The sequence below is a fragment of the Panicum hallii genome, chromosome 1, assembly GCF_002211085.1.
Source record: "Panicum hallii strain FIL2 chromosome 1, PHallii_v3.1, whole genome shotgun sequence".
Classification (NCBI taxonomy): domain Eukaryota; kingdom Viridiplantae; phylum Streptophyta; class Magnoliopsida; order Poales; family Poaceae; genus Panicum; species Panicum hallii.
In genome coordinates, this window is record NC_038042.1 from 1,234,159 (window position 1) to 1,256,041 (window position 21,883).

The 21,883-nt window shown below is 50.3% G+C and overlaps 4 protein-coding genes and 1 non-coding gene across 11 annotated transcripts; 2 read left to right on the forward strand and 3 right to left on the reverse strand.

Moving 5' to 3' along the window:
- The first annotated feature begins 7,204 nt into the window (after window positions 1-7,204).
- On the forward strand, window positions 7,205-10,483 carry LOC112883791 (phospholipase D delta-like). Its single transcript, XM_025949020.1, has 5 exons — window positions 7,205-8,215; window positions 8,331-8,447; window positions 8,554-8,748; window positions 8,827-9,675; window positions 9,772-10,483. Exons 1-5 carry the CDS (start codon window positions 7,205-7,207, stop codon window positions 10,273-10,275), a joined length of 2,676 nt encoding a protein of 891 aa, XP_025804805.1. The 3' UTR covers window positions 10,276-10,483.
- Window positions 10,484-10,516: 33 nt separating this feature from the next.
- TRNAA-AGC lies at window positions 10,517-10,589 on the reverse strand. The gene has a single exon. It is a non-coding gene; the product is annotated as a tRNA-Ala (tRNA).
- Window positions 10,590-10,688: 99 nt separating this feature from the next.
- Window positions 10,689-12,779, forward strand: LOC112894450 (methyltransferase-like protein 23). Its single transcript, XM_025962175.1, has 7 exons — window positions 10,689-10,808; window positions 11,248-11,352; window positions 11,466-11,552; window positions 11,640-11,690; window positions 11,778-11,871; window positions 12,027-12,111; window positions 12,203-12,779. The coding sequence occupies exons 1-7, from the start codon at window positions 10,701-10,703 to the stop codon at window positions 12,357-12,359; spliced, it is 687 nt and encodes a 228-aa protein (XP_025817960.1). The 5' UTR covers window positions 10,689-10,700; the 3' UTR covers window positions 12,360-12,779.
- Window positions 12,780-12,950: 171 nt separating this feature from the next.
- LOC112894458 (FAM206 family protein) lies at window positions 12,951-15,499 on the reverse strand. Its single transcript, XM_025962187.1, has 7 exons — window positions 15,180-15,499; window positions 14,493-14,541; window positions 14,091-14,217; window positions 13,941-14,011; window positions 13,776-13,848; window positions 13,438-13,568; window positions 12,951-13,276 (listed from the first exon to the last, which is right to left on the reverse strand). The coding sequence occupies exons 1-6, from the start codon at window positions 15,346-15,348 to the stop codon at window positions 13,455-13,457; spliced, it is 603 nt and encodes a 200-aa protein (XP_025817972.1). The 5' UTR covers window positions 15,349-15,499; the 3' UTR covers window positions 12,951-13,276; window positions 13,438-13,454.
- Window positions 15,500-17,016: 1,517 nt separating this feature from the next.
- On the reverse strand, window positions 17,017-21,091 carry LOC112900947 (transcription factor TDR-like). 7 transcript variants are annotated; one of them, XM_025969775.1, is made up of 10 exons: window positions 20,874-21,091; window positions 20,409-20,703; window positions 20,118-20,323; window positions 19,409-19,840; window positions 19,200-19,304; window positions 19,011-19,092; window positions 18,835-18,915; window positions 17,962-18,537; window positions 17,390-17,866; window positions 17,017-17,306 (listed from the first exon to the last, which is right to left on the reverse strand). In XM_025969775.1, the coding sequence occupies exons 4-10, from the start codon at window positions 19,555-19,557 to the stop codon at window positions 17,097-17,099; spliced, it is 1,680 nt and encodes a 559-aa protein (XP_025825560.1). In that variant the 5' UTR covers window positions 19,558-19,840; window positions 20,118-20,323; window positions 20,409-20,703; window positions 20,874-21,091; the 3' UTR covers window positions 17,017-17,096. The 7 variants fall into 7 exon arrangements, with proteins under 7 accessions (XP_025825560.1, XP_025825551.1, XP_025825544.1 ...); XM_025969766.1 differs by having other exon boundaries at window positions 20,409-20,532; window positions 20,695-21,091; XM_025969759.1 differs by having other exon boundaries at window positions 19,409-19,585; window positions 20,118-20,144; window positions 20,273-20,323; window positions 20,409-21,091.
- Between the last annotated feature and the right edge of the window lie 792 nt (window positions 21,092-21,883).

The window sequence follows — 21,883 nt, forward strand, 5'->3', positions numbered from 1 at the left end:
ACCAATATCACATCTATATCACAAATATCACATATATACTACAAACACAATTGATTCACATACATATCCCAAAGTTCACACACGTACTATTATTACAGATCATAAATATGCATGTCTCACAATATAGTCCACAGTTGTCCAAAAACATAAAAAGTCTATTGAAACAGGATTAGTGGTAAGAATCATGATCAAGACCTCCAATCCGGCGACCTCCATACCGGCGTAGTTGGAGAAACATGAGGGTCATTTGAGGCCGCCGATTGATTCTGCAAAGAGGAGAAGCGATCACATGTATGAGACAAAATAAGTAAAGGTCAGACATGGCTAAAACTTATCCATACTCACAGGAGTAGAAAACTCCGCAGGAGCTCGAGGTGGTGTAGCGAACAACGAAGGTGGTGGAGCTACACCCGTTGCGGCACCAAGAGTCTGCATGTAGGCAAACATATCCCTCATCCTATGCTCGTTCTCCAGACGTAGCCTCCTCTCTTCTTCTAATTCGGCCTACAAAATTTTCACTCCAATGTTATGATAATACAAAGAAATGGTATACAATAATCAGCGAACGACGAATAAGAAATGACCTGGAGTGCCTGTATGCGGTACTGTGAAGTGTCTTGCCGAGGTCGTATGCCTGGGCTCGCACTCGTGCTCCTTGCTCTAATCTGAGATAGAGTAGGAGTAGAGGACGAGTCGATTGCGCTGTCGGCAATCCAATACCGCCCATGATTCTTACCTCCTCCAACCCTCATGACGACTTCTCCGTCAAGGTCCTCGGTGGCCGGATCAAACTCTGGACCATGGACCTCCCTTGCCATTGTTGTGTACGCATTGAGGCGGGTATGGACCATGGGGTTGCTGTATGCCTCGGGCCCGTCCTCCGGATTGTAGTTGACGTCAGACGTCGCCTTGCCCTTATGGGACATAGCATATGCCTTCAAGAGGCCGCAAGGCTGACCACCATGTGACGACGACTGCAACAAAACAAGCAAGATGATTAAAAATCATGCATAATTGAGTGTTACATTAAATAAATTCATTCGCGTACCCATGCTTCTGCGTATCCGCTGAGGCTGCGACTGCCTTGATGGTGTGTTGCACCTGGCATCAACAAACGTCGCTCCCGACAAGCGTTGTGTGACTCCTCCCACTCGTCGGAGCACCACTTCTGCACCATCTGTCGCCAGCACTCTTGATGCCCGAGGCACCAATAAGGAGTCGTCTACAGGGCATCAAGTATTTGAAATATTCGAAGATGAAATTAAGCCTGCTTAATGTAAACCAGAATGCATATTAATTTTCTTTATTTACCTGCAAATACTGCTCCTCAGTCAAAGACATGGTTCTTGCTTCCGTTTTGGTGACCCTCTGCCCAAGAACGTTGCCGTGAAAACTAATAATGGCCTGGATACGCGCCTCATAGTGCATATCCACGACTCGCTTCTTACGTACTTTGGTGGCCACCACATCAGCTTTGTCCTCAAATCCATGCTCACATCTGAAGAAATCCTGCATGGAAACATGGAAACACGATGTATACCATTCATTTTTTTAAGAATGTGAAATGAATGCAATGTATTTAGCACTTACCCACAGCTCTTGTTTCACCCGCTCCGCCTTGTTGTTGAATACCCTGCCATCCCGATCTTCAGCATCAGGGGCGGCGGCGTAGTGGTCGAACGTATAGGCCGGCTCTGTCACTCCACCGTACTCAACCAGGCCAGGGAAGTGTTCCCTGCACAGAAGACCGAGGATGCCATTGACGGAGCGTTTGTGAGCAGCACTTGCACTCTGCACAATCGTCCAGGACCTGCACAAATGATTAAGACCTCTTAATAGTTTCAAATTTGAATTTGAACATATAACAAGAAGAAGAAATGAAAATATGAAAAGTTACTTACTTTTCCCCTTCGGGTCGAATCAACGGGCGCCTCTCACGAGGTATCGGTCGTCTAGGGAGACTGGCGGGACCTGTACATGTGATTAAGAAAAATTGTTAGTTTCAACTTTGATTATGAACGTATAACATAAAGAAGCAATGAAAACATATAAAGATTCTTACCTCGCAAGTAGACGCTCGACGAACCAGAGGCACCAGAAGCAGAGGCGGTCTGCTGCGCCTCGTCCTCCTCCTGCACCTCCTCCTCCTCCTCCTCCTGCACATGCCCCTCCTCCTCCGTAGCGTCTTGCTGCCCCACCTGCGCCTCCTCCTCCTCCGCCTCCTGTGGGGGCACCTGCGGCGTCCCCCTCCTCCCCCTCCTCCTCTCAGACGGCCCAGATGTAGCTGACCTAGCCCTCTGGTAAAGCGACCTAACGGTCCTCAACCCACTGCCTACCATCTTTGTTCAATCACCTGCAATTAAGAAGAGTAAAGTAATTAGTACATATAAACAAGAAGTACTTAGAAAGAGATGCAAAATAAATTAAACATAAATGCATAATAATATAGTATTACATTGATTAAAAATAATCTTCATAATCGGGATTAGCTGGATCATAAGTCTCATCATCACTATCAATCAAATCATAATCAACAGTATCCGAAGGATCAACGTCATCATTGGCATTGCCTAAATATAATCGTTCTAGCATTTGTAGTTCTTTCACATTTTGGACCTCATCCTCCTCCTCATCAACAACCGTTTCAACATCCATTCTGTCCGCTTCGGTTAAGTCTATCTCAAATCGCCCTTCTAGCCCCTCTTCTTGAAAGAATTCTCCGTCATATGTGTTTGGGTCTAAATTGTAGTCTTCATCGTTTGGAACAGGTACTTTACCGTGTGGTGATACCTTGTGCACAATATACCAACCCTTAAGATGCTCTTTGGTTTGGCACGCATATGGGAGATAATAAACTTGTCTAGCCTGTTGGGCCACAATATACACATCGTCTCCAGGGAAGACGGAATCCTGTCGAATTTCCACTAGTCCAAGATTAGAATATGTCCATCTCGTTACTTCAGGATCAAACCAATGACATTTGAATATGACAGGATTAAGAGGTTTGCAACCATAAAAACTGAGTTCGTATATTTCTTCAATTCTTCCATAATACTCGATCCCATCAAGGCCAGGAGTAAAAACTCCAGTATTTGTGGTCTTTCGATTAGGTCGACTTGCCTCGTAGCTTGCTGTACAAAAACGATATCCATTCACGTCATAAACAGAATATGACCTGACTCTAAGGGCAAAGCCATCGGCTACCTATCTCAACTCAGCATTCATCGTATGGCCCTGCATGTTCAAGCACATTTGATCATTGTATGCCTCGTATATGGGACCAACTTCAAATGACAAACTAAGTACAAGCTAGATTGCATGGTTACCTGCTGTTTGAACCAATGAATGAAATCGGGCGCTCCATTTCCAGCACCCTGGCTAAAAAGGGTATCACATTCCTGTTGGGTAGGTTCCCTTGATCGATACCAGAATTCATGAATAAATTGCTTCATGTACGGCACCACCTCGTCAAGGTTGGTCAACACATATAGCATTATCTGGCGCCACTCTTGATGTGTCAATGTCTTGGTGGTCGAACCACTTGCACTTCCGAGTTGCCCTAGGAAAAGGCTGAGGTTCGAGTCATTTTCACTAGCATTGTAACGAGGGGGTGGATTGTGCACACTAGGGAGGTTGTCACCATAGTATGTTGTTGTGAAGTTTGACACCTCCTCCAGAATGTATGCCTCTGCAATGGAGGCCTCGATTTTACATTTATTTCCACATTTCTTCCGAAGAACCTTTAGAGACCTCTCGATTGGATAGCACCAACGACCCTGAACGGGCCCCCCCATTCGTGCCTCATACGGGAGGTGCAATATCATATGCTCCATCGGATTGAAGAAGCCGGGTGGAAAGATCTTCTCCAACTTACAGAGCAACACCGGTGCAACTTTCTCCAAGTCTGCCACCACGGTCCGAGATAACTCCTTGGCACAAAGCAGGCCGGGGGCGCAGCCGGCGGCGGGGCGCGCGGGGCCGGGGGCGGGCGCGGGGCGGGGGCGCGGCCGGCGGCGGGGCGCGCGGGGCCGGGGGCGGGCGCGGGGCGGGGGCGCGGCCGGCGGCGGGGCCGGGGGCGGCGGCGGGGGCGCAGGCCGGGGGCGGGGGCGGGGGCGCAGCCGGCGGCGGGGCGCGCGGGGCGGGGGCGCGCGGGGCCGGGTGCGGCGGCGGGGGCGCCGCCGGGGCGCGGGCCGGGGGCGGGGGCGGGGGCGCAGCCGGTGGCGGGGCGCGCGGGGCCGGGGGCGGCGGCGGGGGCGGGGCCGGGGGGGCGGCGGCGGGGGCGGGCGCGCGGAGCAGGCGGCGGGGCGCGCGGGGCCTTCTCCGAAATTTTCGTTAAGTGCTGTGCGTGGGAGCGAGCTAGGAGCGGGCCGCGTATATTGAATAGCTTTGCCGAGTGCCAGATCGGCGGCACTCGGCAAAGTCAGCTCTTTGCCGAGTGCCGGATCAGAAGCACTCGGCAAATTGATGTCTTTGCCGAGTGTCAGACGTGGCGGCACTCGGCAAATAAGGAAAATAATGAAAAAAATTTTGTATTTATTGAAAATTAAGCTACAAGTCACTCGAAAAAAGGAAAATAATAAATGAAAAAATTATATTCACGTTATTGAAGGATGCGTTGAGAGGTTATCGAGGAAAAAATCAGAAATTTCAAACTTGTGGTCCACAAAATATGACGACGAATTTCATATCCAGTTATTTTAAAAATGTATAAAAAGCAAATATGGTCGGAAAATTATAAAATTTGTCGAGATTTAATGATATCATATGGGGAAGCTATGATAAAAATATGACGAGGTTTCGTGAAAGTTAAAACATACGATGCTTATAAATTGAAAGTTCTTCAAAGAGATATATGATTTCATGTGACATCCGATTAAGTGTTAAGCATCATAGATGTCAAACTTTCACGAAATTTTATACAAATTTTATCACAATGTTCTCACATGATAACATGACATCTCGACAAGTTTCAAAATTTACCGACCTAATTTATCTTTTATACAATTTAAACACGACTTGAACATAATTTAGTTGCCATGTTTTGTGAATAGTAGGTTTGAAATTTGTGGTCCTTTCTTCGTTGAGGCCTCAAAGCATGCTCGTTAACATGAATAACAATTTTTCATACATTTTTTCCACTATTCAAATGACCACGCAGTTCAAATTTGAATTATTCAGAAAATTCACTACAATGAAATAAATTATCGAAATATACCAAACAATTGGATAAAAGAACCTAAATTACATATATTGTTCAGGAGACTGTAGGAATACAATAGAAAAAATTTTAGACAAATTAAAGAAAAAAAATTTGTATATTTTGCCGAGTGTCTGGAAAAGGCACTCGGCAAAATCTCTCTTTGCCGAGTGTCTTGGACGAGACACTCGGCAAACAGTCACGGCGTGACCTACCGTTACTTCCTGGCGCCTGTTTGCCGAGTGTCATCCTTTGCCGAGTGCATGACACTCGGCAAAGGATGAGTTCACCGTGTGTTGTCCTTTGCCGAGCGCCCGACACTCGGTAAAGGATGAGTTCACCGTGTGTTTGACTTTGCCGAGTGCGGCACTCGGCAAAGGGTCTCTTTGCCGAGTGCCCGATATTTTGCACTCGGCAAAGCGTTCGGCACTCGGTATAGTGCTGGTTTCGGGTAGTGTAACGTTGGTTTAGGTACTGATGATCGTTAATTGACTCCTCCAGTTAACACTAGAGACTGATGGAGAATGTACTCTGATCGAGCTAGCTAGGATATCATAGAAAGACTTTGAGATACACGATGAGGAGGGCAGGAGGCAGCTAGCTCAGGGTGGTAGCAACTGGACGGGCTCGACTGGCCGCGCGCAACCTCGACTCGACTCGACAAGCATGTGTGGACCATCACGGCTCCATGCGTGTGTGTCAGCATACGATGATAGAGATATGCTAGCAATCGGGTAACTAATTGTGGTTTAATTTTAGACTAGCAGTTAATTGTGTTGTGTGGCATGCCACTTTAGTTTAATCTTCTCCCCTGAATTAACCATATATCGTAGTTCGTTTTAGAACATTTTGAATAATCGACCCAATAACCCAAAACAAATTCAGTGAAATTTGCATCCATAAGTACGTTGCATATTGGTAGCATGAAAACCTTCTTCTATTTCGTTATGCCTAGCAGCCATATTGGTACAGAAAGATATTAATATTCTAGTATCTTTGCAATAATTTTAGGGGCATGTATGACCATTTGCTTTTTTTTCTCAATCAAAACTCATATTTTCTAATACCTGGTTGTTAGCGTGCATAGTGTGCTAGCTATGGATAAAACATAGTGAAAGGAATCATTCATCGAGACAGTGAGGGTTTATTTGTTACTTTTAATGTTTTAAATTGCGGCCTATATAATTTAGCGGTAAATTCCAAAAAACGCTATTAGCATCGCTACAGCCGTATACTTTTCTACTGTAGTGGGCATAGCGGCAGCTCTCCGAAACCGCTATAGTGCCGCTATAGCACCACTGTAGCACTGCTATTTTAAACATTGGCTACTTTCATTAGCATCATAAGCTGATTGTAAAAATAAAGGTCTCTTAACCGCATAAGGAAAAGGGCGAGAGAGAAAAAATAGTGCTCTTCATTATTTGCTCCATGATGCTACCTCCAGATCGATGAACGATGGCAGCGCCACCATCACTGTTTTTTTTTTTGGCATGTGGTTCAAGTGCGCTGATATTTGGGCCGTACCGCGGGCCCAAATCTGGAGTAAAATGCTGAGGCCCAGCTCCAGATCGTATGAAGCGGTATAAGGCCTGTGGGCCTGGCGACCTACATCTTCGAGCCCAAAAAAAGATGATCTGCCACAAAAACAAGTGACGTGTTGGGTTACGTGTTTGAGTTTCTACTTGCTTTTTTACGTGTTTGAGTTTGAATTTGAGCTTTACAAAAATGAAAAATTTGAGCTGTTTCAGGAACTCCTAGCTCTAACTCTGTATGAAGCCTGGGCCCCACGCACGCACAAGTTGCCATTACCGGAAAGCACAATCCACCACTCATGTGTTGTTGTCAAAGCCGGCACGCTAAGAATCGCATTCCCCCCTCATTCACACAGCCACACGCCACCTCGTCGTCTTCTATTCTCCAAGCCCTCGCGCGCATGCATGCTCCAGAGAGCCTCTGCTTCCCGCCACGCACCAGAGAGCGCACTCGCTCCGGCCGGCATCCAATCCAATGTACAGCAGCTCCGGCGCCGGCGGGGCGCTGCTTCTCCACGGCGACCTCGACCTCACCATCCACGAGGCGCGGGGCCTCCCCAACATGGACGTGCTCTCCACGCTCCTCCGCCGCCTCTGCCTCTGCCCACCGGCGGCGCGCCCCAGCCGCTCCGCGCCGGACGACGAGAGCGCCCACCACCACCGCCACCGCCACCACCACCGCCTCCGCCGCCGCCGCAAACCACGCCAGCCGCACGGCCACCGCGTGCTCCCGGCGTCCGACCCCTACGCCGCCGTCGTGGTGCCCGGGGCCCCCGCCGCGACGCTGGCGCGCACGTACGTGTTCCGCAACTCCGAGGCGCCGAGGTGGGAGGCCAGCTTCCTGCTCCCGCTCGCGCACCGCGCCGCCCGCCTCGACCTCCACGTCCGGGACGCCGACCCCTTCGGCTCCGACCTCATCGGCACCGCCTCCCTCCCCGCCGCCGCCGTCCTCGCCGCGGCCGACAGGCCCATCCGCTCCGAGTGGCTCGCGCTCCTCCGCCCCGACGGCCGCGGCCCGCCCAAGCCGGGCTCGGCCATTCGCATCTCCGCCAGGTTCGTCCCGGCGGGCCGGACCCCGGCGCCCTGGCGCCCCGGCGGCGGCGGCGGCGTCCCGGCGTTCTTCCCGCCGCGGCGCGGGTGCGACGTGAGGCTGTACCAGGACGCTCACGTGGGGGCCGGCGAGGTGGGCGGCGTGCCCGGGGCGTTCGAGCCCGGGCGGTGCTGGGAGGACCTGTGCCTGGCGGTGCTGGGCGCGCAGCACCTCGTCTACGTGGCGGGCTGGTCGGTGTTCACCAGGGTCAGGCTGCTGCGGGACGCCATGTCGCCGGAGATGGCGGCGAAGGCGGCCGAGGTCAAGGAGCTGGGCGGCGTGGCGGTTGAGGACATGAGCCTGGGCGAGCTGCTCAAGTACAAGTCCCAGGAGGGCGTCCGGGTCCTGCTCCTCGTCTGGGACGACAAGACCTCACACAACTTCTTCCTGAGGACGGTTCGTCATCGTCGTCTACATCAATCTCAACGAAAATTGAAGCAGTTTGATTTCCAGATGAAGAGAGGAAGAAAAAACTGTTGCTTGTTTTGTGTGTTTGTGTGCATTTTTGCAGAGGGGCGTGATGCACACGCACGACGAGGAGACGAAGAAGTTCTTCAGGCACTCGTCGGTGATCTGCTTACTGTCGCCGCGGTACCCCAGCAGCAAGCTCGGCATGGTCAAGCAGAAGGCAAGCGACCCTGCAGCTTTTTCTTCTAGAGGAAAGTTCCTACCACTCGCATTGCAAATGCGAGCTGAGAATGCTGAGTGCGACGTGTCCAGCTGCGGCCGTGCAGGTGGTGGGGACGCTGTACACGCACCACCAGAAGTGCGTGCTCGTGGACACGCCGGCGTCGGAGACGACGCGCCGGGTCACGGCGTTCCTCGGCGGCCTCGACCTCTGCGCCGGCCGCTACGACACGCCCGGCCACACGCTCTTCCGCGGCCTCCACACCGTCTTCCACGGCGACGTCTACAACCCCACATTCGGTGTACGTCACCAATCTACCAGATGTAGTGTATCTTTGGGTGATCGATCACTGTTCCTATGAATTGATTTGTAGGGGGAGGACGCGGCGAAGCTGGGTCCCCGGCAGCCGTGGCACGACATGCACTGCCGGCTGGACGGGCCGGCGGCGTACGACGTCCTCGACAACTTCGAGCAGCGCTGGAGGAAGACGAAGAAGCTGCGGAGGGTGCTACGATTCGGCAAGAAGGCGCACTGGAAGGAGGACGCCCTGCTCAAGCTCGAGCGCATCCCCTGGATCGTCAGCCCAGCCAAGGCTGATGCCGACGACGAGCAGCAAGCCCTGCAAGTCCTGCCGGAGCACGACCCCGAGCGCTGGCACGCCCAGGTGTTCCGGTCGGTGGACGCCGGGTCCCTGAAGCGGTTCCCGCGCCCCTGGGACGGAGAAGCGATGGCGCGGCACCACCTGCTGTGCGACAAGAACCTGGCGGTGGAGCAGAGCATCCACACGGCGTACGTCCGGGCGATCCGGTCGGCGGAGCGCTTCGTCTACGTCGAGAACCAGTACTTCATCGGCTCGTCGCACGCGTGGCCGTCGTACCGGCACCCCGGCGCCGGCAACCTGGTGCCCATGGAGGTCGCGCTCCGGGTGGCCGCCAAGATCCGCGCCGGCGAGCCGTTCGCCGCGTACGTCGTGATCCCGATGTGGCCGGAGGGGGACCCCGGCTCCGGCCCCGCCCAGGAGATCCTCTTCTGGCAGAGCCAGACGATGGAGATGATGTACGGGGTGATCGCGGGGGAGATCGAGCGCGCGGGGCTCAGGGGCGCGCACCCGCAGCAATACCTCAACTTCTACTGCCTCGGCAACCGGGAGCCGGAGGAGGAGGCCGCCGGCGACGGCCACTGCCGGTGGCCGCCGGACGATCGCCGCCCCGACGCCACGAGCCACGCGGTAACCATCATCGCCGTCCACACATATGATCACTGAGCTGCTGTTCGTTTATCCGCTCTGATTTGGCGCTCTCACTCACCTTGCTGACGACACAAGGCCATGGCGCGGAGGCACCGGCGGTTCATGGTGTACGTGCACTCCAAGGGCATGATCGTCGACGACGAGTACGTCATCGTCGGCTCCGCCAACATCAACCAGCGCTCCCTGGCCGGGTCGCGCGACACGGAGCTCGCCGTCGGCGCCTACCAGCCGCACCACACCGGCACACGCCGCCCGCGCGGCAAGGTGTTCGGGTACAGGATGTCGCTGTGGGAGGAGCACCTGGGCAGGGAGGCCGTCCGGCGGTGGTCGGAGGTGGTGCGGCGGCCGGAGTCGCGGGAGTGCGTCGCGCTGGTGAACGGCATCTCGCGGGACAACTGGGAGAGGTACGCGGCCGACGACGGGCGGGCGGGCGCGCTGCGGGGCCACCTCATGAGATACCCGGTGCTCGTCGGCGCCGACGGCAAGGTTGGGGCGCTGCCGGGGCACGAAACGTTCCCCGACGTTGGAGGGAGGGTCCTCGGATCCCCCAACAACCTGCCGGATTACCTGACAATGTAGGCTGTAGCCCTTCCATGGACAGATTACAGAGTGTTTGACAGATCAGTGTGATGGCTAAGAGGAGAAGAGTCACAATGCAAGTAGTAGTGGTGTATCCTTTGATCATTCTTTCGCATCCATTACGATTCAACTGCAAGCGGTTGAAATCATTAGATTCCAAATCAGTTCTTGCCCACCCGGCACGAGATGATCGAGATTTGTAAGAAAAAACTGAAGCCAAAAAAAAGTAAAAAAAAAGAAATGGAGATGCGGGGTATCGATCCCCGTACCTCTCGCATGCTAAGCGAGCGCTCTACCATCTGAGCTACATCCCCAATGATGTGTAGAGATGAAACTAGAAATTACTAGTCGTATTCAGCGCAACGGCTTTTTTGCTTGGCTACCTGGACACCCCTCGCGTCGAGCCACAATCAGAAGCCGTCGCGATGGAAGGTGGCGCTCCCGCTCCCGCGCGTATGACTACGGTGTCGCGGCACTACTTCGGCGGCGGCGCGTCCGAGCGCGATCACGACCTCCGCGTCGACATCATCGAGGTACGCGCGCCGTGCGAGGCTTCGAGCTCGTCCCTCCCATTCCCAACGCGCGCCTCCGATCGCTAGCTAAGAACCACTGCTCAGCCGGCGCCGGACGTTTTCTCCGGATTGGCGCCGCAGCGTGTTTACTGGTTGTCCATCATCGAGCAGCAGTACTGTGACGACGGTTTCTGGCGATTGATGCAGTGCCGGTCAAGTGTTCGGCGAAATGCCGCAAGGGCCTTTGGTGCCTTGGGGTGCTAGATGATGGGCAATTGTCTCACTTGGATTCTTCTTAGTTCTACCCATCGGTTCTGTTGATATTTAAGACGTTCTAGTACTGTCTATGGCTGCATTTCTCTACATGGCTCACTATTGCTAGTATTGCTGACTGGTGCCTTGCTGTGTTCTATATGCTGTGTCCAGTGTCCTGATGAGTTGCCTTTGGTTGGGTTTACAGAATATTGAAGAGGACTACGGCATGTTTGTCTGGCCATGCAGTGTCATTCTGGCAGAGTACGTGTGGCAACAGAGGGCACGATTCTCTGGTTGCAAAGTTGTTGAGGTACTAATCTTTCTTTGGCCTACCCTGAATGTTGGTAGCTCAATAACTCGGAAGTCCCAATTCATGTGGTTAGTATATTTTACGCTTGTTTCTAACTTGCATATGTCTTACAGCTTGGCGCTGGAACCTCACTACCGGGATTAGTAGCGGCAAAGGTTGGAGCAGATGTGACTCTGACAGACATTGCGCATAATACAGAAGTTAGTTCCAATCCATCTTGGAAATCCTTATTATTTGATCCTTGTCAGTGTCTTAGTGATTTTTCCTCTTTGTTTTACACTGACTAGGTGCTGAACAACATCAGAAGAATATGCGCTCTCAATAATGCCAGCTGCACGGTATGGTTTGATTTGGAGGATAGAATTTTACATGTCTGGCGTCTTATCAGAATTCAGAGAGCTTACAGTTAGCCCATAACCATGCAGGTTTCAGGACTTACCTGGGGAGACTGGGACGAACCAATATTTGATTTTCATTCTGACATTATTCTGGGAGCTGATGTACTTTACGATTCAGCAAGTGAGCTACTGCTCTACTCTACTATGTTCATTGAATTACTGTATTTCTTAAATGTCGATAATTGTTTGGTGCCCATTCATTCATTGGCTGCCTGTTTCCACTTTTATTCTCGTCATTTGGGCTGTCTGACACACCACTGTCATCAATTTGGCAAGCTTTTGACAATCTCTTCGCAACGGTTACTTTCCTTCTGGAAAATTCTCCTGGGTCAGTGTTCATAACCACGTACCACAACCGCAGGTACCAAGTTACCATTTCATATCAGTTTCACTTGGATGGAGTGTGTCAAGCTACATTTCTGATAAATCAGTGGATTCTTCTATATATGCAGTGGTCATCATTTGATTGAGTTTTTGATGGTCAAGTGGGGTTTGAAATGTTTGAAACTGCTGGATGGTTTCTCCTTCCTTCCGTCATGCAAGGCTGCTTCACTACAGGGGAACATTCAGCTTGTTGAAATTGTGCTTGACAAGGAAAAACATAAATGACACTCAGATGAGCTAACTATATCTCAATGATCAGAGATTCTGCAACTCAGATTCAGAATGTCTTATGTTTCATAGGCTACAAATTTACAGGAGCTGACTGACAGCAGAGAAACACGACTGACATTTTTCAGTCCTCTGCATACTAATATGTAGTTCTTGGAGCGACACCGCGCCAAGCCAATCGAAAGAAGATTTTAATAAAAGAATAACTTCTGCAAAGCTATGCACTGTGAATTATGAATAGTTTGTTATGTTCAAACTTGTGCCTAAGTAAATTTGCAGGTGTTGACTGTTGACTGACAACACCATGTAGAGCCATCCATACGAACTTGAAAACGTGCGGTAGTGTGTGGTCCAATATTTTGTCTACTATTTGCCTCTTTGGTCCCAACTATTACTACGCACAGATGTACCGTTTGTTTATTCATTGGAAGAAATGCCCCTATCGCAAGAGCATGAATCATTCGATTTCAAAACTCATGTCATCTGTGTACATCAACCAAAACAAAAATCGTTTCGGTTTCACAGGATATTGATCGTATAACAGTTTTGTATTACTTAAAGCTGGAGGACATTGCTAACTTTGATAAATTGGAGCAAAAGCATCTGTTGATACATTGGGAAGTAATGTGGAGGCACAAATGACCGATTCATTGTACATCAATTTTCCAACATAAGAAACAAAGCAACCATTGTCAGTGGCTCTTCACCAAATGAGCTGACATATGAGTCGACTGATAAGTTGAGTAACACCAGTCCAGTTCAGATTCCTTGAGAGGTCAACATGGTCCAAGTTTCCATGTTTTGTGGGCTGAGAAGCATTGAGTAACAGTATCAGTAGCTAACTGAAACTTATAAAGATATCATCACGCCGTATGGTTGAATCACACCTAAGCACTGGTTTATCTTCAAAACTCCTGCATTGATAAAAAAAGAATTATATTGAACACTGCCAAAAAAAATGATGCAATAAAGACAGTACGTATGAAAGTTTCAGATTGTCAATGTTGGAATACATGTTCCTCCAAGTTCATTGCTGGTAGGCAAGCATAAAGGTGAAAAATATGCCACTAGATACCTTTCAGGTGTCTGGGGTCAGCATGCTCCTCTCAAGTTCCTGTAGTCCTTGTAACTAAGAAATTTATCCTTAATCTTGAGCCAATCAGCTGGTTTCGGCTGGAAGATTGCTATATATCCTTCTCTGTCAGCCTAAATGTGAAAAGGGATAGAAGGGTAAGGATGTATGATGCTTGGTATATGGTACACAAAAAATACCGATATAAAAGAACAGAAAGAGTCTCATATTAAATTATTAATATTCAATCTCAAATACATCTAAAAGGGAAAATGAGACTGGACAACAAAGTGCACAAAGAGTCAAATAAATACAATGCCAGACTAACATGATGTACTCACGGCGGTATTAAGAAGATCTGGTTGTTTGATCAATCTATCATTGATCTCCAAAAGGGAGCCTTTAACACAGCACCTGTAAAAGTTTGGCGTAAGCAACACTCCGATGAAGAAAAGAAAAATGATGCCATACATACTTCCTTGGTTTGTAAGGTCAAGGGGAGCAACCTCACGACAAAAGATTTATCATTTACACAAACTTTGCACAGCGCTGAGTTTTCTTGCAAATGTTGTGCATTCTGCAATGTAAAATCAACATCAATTTATGCTGCCATTTACTAAACCAAACAGGAAACATGATTCAAGCATTCTAGTTACCCTCTTGCGTTTGCCCGTGACTTTCATCTCACTGCGATCTGACTTGCCAACATTGAAGTCAACAGCGGTTATACCTCCTTCCTCTTTAAACGCAACGTGGGCTGGAGCTAAACCAACCACACACAATCTAAGTTTTTTAACAAAAAGGAAGCAACCATAAGAATATGCCAAGGCTTGTTCGAAACTTCAGTATGCACTATATCAGGAAACAGGAAGGTATTGGCACTTATCAATCGAAGTTACTGAAGAAAATAAATAAGAACAGATAAATTATTCACAGAAAGAGCAATACCGCCATTATGTAATTAAGCACACATTTGGCATTCTTGGTATCTGCAAACAATTTACTACTTTTTTTTTGGCTAAAAAGCTAATATTGACTTCATGAAATCGAAAACCTACCCGTTTGGATGGCGGTACACATACTGATCATGCCCTGGATTCATAAAATCTGCCAAAGAAAGTGGTGGAGTTGAATTAGAGGACTCGAAGGCTCAAAGCAGACTTCTTCAAAGCATAAAAACATTTTGTTCTTATGGCTCAACATAACAGCTTAAAGTTCTCAACTTCTCAAACATTCCATTCTGTTAACAAACTAAAGTAATAGAACCACACTACCACGGCGCAAATACAACAGGATATTATATTATTCCCTACTTACAATGGGTTACATGAGTAAGTTCCTTCAAAGATTAAGTTGGATGGTGAATTGATGATATGAATACTCCCACAGTGATGCGCTTAAGTGATTAGGCACTTAAATTTGGATCGAAACGAAGATATCAAACTCCAATTACAAAAATGAAACAATATTTCAAGAATACACTGAAAAATGACATAAGAACCGAATTATCAAGCAGTGGGGTTTCAAAGATCAAATGCTCATCTGAAACACTTCGATCCTCTTTATTCTTAATTCCACAGCATTGCAAGGACAACGAATTTTACTCTCTAAAACAAGCATACCTCAGACTATAGCATTGCAAGGACAACGAATTTTACTCTCTAAAACAACAAGCATACCTGAAACTCAAAATAAAAGCTGAAAGCTTTCACACCAATCAAGTATGACAAAGTCAAGCCTTTTACCAGCGATGAAGTAGCGCGCGAAGTTAGCCTCGACGGCAGAGGGGGGAGACGCCGGGAGGTCAGCGGCATCGGGGACGACGAGGGCCCGGGTCTCGTCGTCGAGGGTGGCCTCCCCCAGCGAGGGCCTCTCGAGTGGCGGCGCCTCTAGCGCTGCAGCATCTGCCGCCATCAGTGAGGTTCTCGTGCGTTGCTGTCGATGGTCGATCCGGCGCGGAGCTCGCCGTCTCGGTGGCGGCGGCGAGGGCGCTAGGCGTTGGCAACTCAGAGGGAGGGTCCGGTGTCAAGGTGAGCACCCGTTCAGGGATGCAAAGCACTCAGGCCGTTGGATCGGCTGATCCAACGATCAGGTAAGCTGTAAGCACGCCGGGGCGGGATGGGCTTCGGTGAAATATTTTGCTTGGTCCTGGACTCCTGGTCTCAACGAGCTTGATTCTGTAAAATACAAAGATAATCATAATTAAAAATATTTAATCTAAAAAATTAACTATTTAAACATCAAGTTGTGGTGGCTGTAATGAATTAGTCCCTAATTGCCACATGCATTTAAATTTTGGCAAAATAGCCAAATATGTTCCCTCAACTTTAGTCCAAGAGTCACTTTGGTCCTTGAAGTATTGAATAGTCCACCTAAGTCCTTTAACTTTTCACATTGGATCAAAATGGTCCTTAGGCTGATGTGGCATGCCATGCCATGTCAGTTTTAGTTGTCCTTGGATAGTCAATATGTTATAATGCCTCATTTAACCCTTGTTTCATCCAATTATACATAATACTTTGCATGGATTTGATAGTTTACAAGAAACCTGGGTTAGTGAGTCACCACAAAATCTTATGCCCAATAATAAATAATACCTAGTACACAACCATTATAGTAGGTATAGTGAATCAAAGGGGGAAAATCTACCATTTTATCATGCTGGCTTATTTAAAAGATGTCCTTGATGACATGGCAAGAGCACATGGTATGCCAAGTCAGCTTAGGGACCATTTTGATCCAAAATGGAAACTTGAGGGACTTAAGTGGCCTATTTGATAGTTTAGGGACTAAATTGACCTTTGGAGCAAAGTTCAAGGATGTATTTGGCAATTATGCCTTAAATTTTAGAGCATATCCGGTGAAAACGGCTATAAATTTGTAACTTCAAAGCTCTGTAAGATATCTTTAGAAAATTATAAATTATTTTAAAATCTTACCATCAACCATCGCCTTTGTGAGATAGGAGTACTAACTACAACATTCACAGTTTTCGAATACAAATGCACAAAAGGACAAAACTAACATGTTTTTATCCTTGTGTCCATTTAACATTGAATTGTAAGTTTTATATCCGATAAGTAGGATAGAGTTTACTCTTGAAATTTTGTGCGGAGTCATTATTTGACACCAACTACGGATGGCTGATTTTTTTCATAAAATTTTAAAATCAAACTTACAAATATTTATCGCCGGCGGTTCATATCACGAGCCTTCATGGATAATGATTTCTCCGATAGTGTAGTTAAATTGTTTTAACTTACTAATTCATACCATATACGATATATTTATGGTTCAAATCAAACGTACAACACGCACATATAGTCTTGGTTGTTGCAGCTTCTCCTCCATCTTATCGATCTTGAGACAGAGAGCTGCTTGGTTCGTCATGGCTACAGTGGTCCGAACGAGACTATCCGTATACATATGGACGTTGAAGATGAAGAGATTCTTCCGCGTCCGTGCCCATTATTCGGTATTTTCCGGATAAAAGCCATACTACTCATTTGAATTAGTGTCGGAACTGCTCCGTATCAGTGTCGGAGCAGAAAATTAAGCTTCGTTTAATAACTCATTTAATCAACAGTGTTAATTATACGGAGCCCGTTTATTGATTGATCCCCTTGGGTGAACATGAACAATGGATTGGTAGAGAAAAATGATCAAGCGAGGTATTGGAGGAGATGGTTGTAGCCGCCGTAGTGGTCCTCTGCCGCGGCCTGCGCCTGCTCATCGATGCCGTCGAGCTTGGCGTCGATGCCGCCGCTCCCCACCGGCGGCGCCGACGACCACACGCCGTAGGACTCCCGCGTCACCTCCAGCAGCAAGTCCCTCACCCTGTCCGCCTGCACCGCCACCTCGTTGTCCCGCTTCTGCAACCAACAAGCCAACGTTAGTTCTTGAGCTCGTACGAGCTGCGGCATCAATGGCGGGGTGGTAGGTAGGTTATACGTACGGCGACGCGGAGGACGTTGAGGACGAGGGTCTTGTAGGAGGTGACGTTGACGTTGGTGACCTCGAGGCCCAGCGCGCTGACGGCGTCCATGAGCCGGACGAAGCGCCCGGGCTTGTGCTCGCACAGCACCTGCAGGAAGAACTCGTTTGCCTCCACCTGCCGCACCTCCACCTGCGGCTCCATGTCGTGCCCCTTCTCCTCCTCCGCCGCAGCCCGGGGCCTCTTGCTCCCGGCCTTCTCCTCCTCCGCCGCCCGGGGCCTCTTGCTCCCGGCCAGCGGCGCCGCCGGCTGGTGCAGGCTCGTGCGCGGCGAGTCGTCGTTCTCCAGCCCCACCAGGCTCGCCGGTGGCGGGTGGTCCAGGAGCACGTCGGGGGCGCCGTCCGCCGGGTCCTCCAGCTCGTCCTGCAGCGCCTTCACCTGATTCTGCAGCCCCACGATGTAGTCGATCGCGTCCCCAAGAATCGACGCGCGGTCCATCTGCACAATGCCCAAGGATCAATTCCTCACAGCCAATGATCCATCAAAGAAGCATTTATCCACGGCGATCGATTTGGATATCTCAAGACACGAACCTTGGTGATGTTGGGGACGAGCGACCTGAGCTTGTAGAGCCGGTCGTTGAGCTTCTTCCTCCGCCTCCGCTCCGCCACCAGGTTCTTGCACTGCTGCCGCTTGCCGCCGCCCTTGCCTCCGCCGCCCCGCCCCTGCGCGTCGCCGTCGCCGTCGTCCTCGGGGTCCCCCTGCATGTCGCTCCCTTCGGACCCCGAGTCCGCGCCTCCAGCGCGCGCGGCGCCGTGCAGCTGATGCGGCTGCTCCTGCTGCACCGCCACCACCGACGGCTCGCTCCCGGCCGCCGTGGCGTACTGCCACCCCGCCGCCGCCGCGTCGTCGACCACCCCGGGCGCCGCCGCCAGGAACGGGTCCGCCGAGACGTTGCCCGCGGCGTCGAACAGGTTGAGCGACGGCACCGCCCCGTACATCCGCTGCGGGTCCGCGCCCGCGCCCGCCGCGGCGCCGTCCCACGCGAAGCCCGGCGCCTCCGGCCACGCGTGCACGACGCCGCCGTCGTTCCCCTCGCCGTCGCCCGCCGTCGCCGGCACCCCGCACTGCGCCATGACCAGCTCCGCCATCTGCTCCTCCTCCGCCATCTGCGCACGCACGCACGCACGCCGCGGCGCACCGGCATTATAAGAAGAGTGTCAGCTGTGTCATGTGTTTGGGTGCGCCTGCGCATCCAAATGCAAAGGCTGTGGCTGTTGCGTGCGGTTCACCGCGACATCTCGGGGCGGCGTCGCCGGCTCACGCTGAAGCTGTGTGCTCTTACAACTCTCTAACTACCTTTAGCCTAACTGAAAGTCTGAAACTAATCGCCCCCACACAAAAAAAAAAACCTGAACTTTCTGACGGCGGCAAGAAACCAAGGTCTATGTTCAGTCGTCGCTTACATATCTGGCGGCGAAGAGCTCGACGAGGCCGCCGGCGACCGGCACCAGCAGCCGTGTCCTCGGGCCGCCGGATGTGTGCTCCTGCATCATGTCAAGGGTTCAATGGTTGATCAGGCAGTTCGATGCTTACATGCTTAGGCCTTAGGCAGTGGCGGTTGAAGACGAGCTGTGCTTACACTGGAGTAACTTGCTGGGAGCTCTGACACGCAGCTGGTCTGCCAGATCGGCTGGTTGGACAGCATTGCCTCGGCATGCATCCTGATCGATGTAAAAAAAAAGAACTTGCAATCTATCCTGATTCCTGGCTTCCTGAGTAAGAATTGATTTGGGAAGTAGAACAGCTAGAAAGGCTGTGTGTGAATTACCCTGCAGATGAGGAATCCAGAGGGATTGATGAAGGCAGCTCACCAAGTGCAGAAATCTGTGCCTCAAACTCGCTGCTGCAGCAGAACCCAGTCATCTCCAAGAACCTGCATACAGTTCGTGTCACAGGGGACGACGATGTATCAGCACAGTTCCAGGAAATGTCCGAGTACAGGGAGCATGATCACAGTCAGATCATGAAGCTAGCTACCTCTGGTCAGGAGAGAGCCTCCAGTAGATGCAGTAGTCCCAGGCGTCTGCACCAACAAGGGGCCTCAACGCAGACTCCACGCTGGCGCCTCCATCGCCGGCAGCCGCGGCCGCGGCGGCAGCCATGCACTGGTGATCTCCACCTCCCATAGCACTGAGCAGCAGTGATCACTTGGTCCTAGGAGTGGCTGCAGGCACATCGAAGCAAGAAACCATGTAAATGTAAGCGTCAGTTGCAGCATGCGCGAGGAGTGTCGCTTTCATGCTGTCAGGAATCAGGATTTTTTATTTTTTTGAACGACGGACAGTCAGGAATCAGGATAGGATCTGTTGATGTCATGGTGTGAAGAAAGGCTGCAAGAAACTTCAGACTATGGATGAAGGATGATTCATGCAAGGGTACAATCTGACCCGATGGACCTGTTCATGTGCTCTGTGTCATGTATCATCACTACTTTATGTTAGTACATATATGAACACAAACAGAATCCTACTTGGGAAATGAAATCAGCCCAGTCATCTGAACCTTCATATCTGAACTCTAAACCCTATTTCTCTAAAAAAACTCTAAACTGAAGCAGTCTATAAGTAACTGTAACTTTAATGTACAAGCAAAGGTGAGTAATTCCTTGTGATTCACCAGGATGATGATGTCTAGTGTCCTGCCTAGGTGATCTGTGGCAACAATAAGCAGAGAGAAGAAAAGCTACCTTTCTGGCTTCCAGGTGACCTCCCCTCTGAAGGCAGTGACGAAATCCGGTAATGATTCAGCAGAGGGGGAGAAGTGAATCAGCTGAAAGCTATTGCTAACTGAAGAATCATTTCTATTGCAGGACTGTTGCATCATGAATGCCAGTGCGAGTACCGTATATATAGTCACTCACAGCCCCACCTGCGTCTCTCTTCTCTGAATTACCTGTACCCTCATCCGTAAAGCAGATTTGTTCACTGAAACCGTGGGATTAACTGAAAGCAAACCATGTTTTACTCCATTAGCACACCTGTATTGCTGTGAAGGTTGTTATGGGTAGGTCAGTTGCAAGAAAGGCGTGACCGCGTTTTTCTGAATTGTTCCCCTAATCCCACGGATTTGGCTATACAAATGTACATATCCTGGTGTCTAACCTGTTAAGAAATAAGAACACGCAAATCTGCGATGTTGATGACAGATGAGTTATCTGTCCTTTTTTTTTACAAACAGATTTTTTTTTTAGGTTAAGGAAATAATTCCGGCCTCAGCATTAGCAGTGATGAATGGTAGGTATAATCGTACAAAGAGTGATGAACCTGCAAGATCTGAGGCAAACGTTAGCAGAAACGAAATTGCAGTAGCATCATCCTCCGTCAGGTACAGATAGCACAAAGGGCGAGAGCACAGGGATTTGTTTGGGCAAGGGACCATCATCTTCGCGGACGTGCTCACGCGTAGGATCACAGGGCAAGACGAGAGCGCATCATCGACCAACCTGCCAAGCCCGGCTGCGTGAGCTCAAGCGTGCGCGCGGTTGCTCTCCTCGGCGAGCTCGCTTGGCTCCGATGGCCGCCATGTCGGGGACTTGCTGGGGGGAGGAGAGAGTCAAGGCCGACATCCTAGGGCTTGAGTGCTTCGGATGGTGATGGGGCTTCGCGCTCCCGGCTGGCACGGAAGGTCAGGAGGGCAGCGGCGGCGAGGGGCCGGCGGCGGACGAGCGGGAGGTGGTATTTGTAAATTTAAGGGGGTAAAATGTAAATATCCGGATCGCGATTAGTAGTCACGATCCGAGTTAGGGGTGTATTTGTAAATAACGGGGACTTTTCCGTAAATAATCTGGAACGCGACATGGGAGCCGGCGAGGTCGCACTGCCGCCGGCGACCACCGCTCGCCCCTTCGCGCTGCATCCCCGGCGAGCTTCCTTCAGGTTTGCGCCGCCATCCGCTGCCTCCATCCACCCTCGCAGGTGACAATCGACCCTAAAATCCCCCAAGCCAGATCCTCATGTGCGTGCGTTCGCCATGGGCCATGACTGGCGGGAAGAGGTGCTCAGGCAGTCAACCTACGTTGATCTGGTTCATCGGCAGCAGTGGCAGCCATTTCGGTCTGCAGATTGAGATGCAAGTTGATCGCCGCTCGGAACCAAGAATTCCAGCGGCCCGGGCTTTTCAGCTTCCACCCTCATTTCAGTTTGCAGTTCTTGGAACTTTTGTGTGTCCACTAGGTTATACCGAAGGTTCGATACTTATTACACGGTTTTTGATTTGTCTCGTTGGACCAGCCCTTCAACGATGGTCGAAGGTTTGCGCCTAGCTGATCGCATGAAGGTTACATCGTGACCTTTACGCAAGGATGAACCATCCGTTTGGACCTGTGATTAGCACGTTGGAGGTTAAGGCCGACTCCCTGACGGTGAAAGAATCAGTTGTGCAACCTTTGATGATGTCAAGATCCGAAGGTTTCATGGATCCTTCGATGTCATATGTGTGGCGTGACCATCGTGT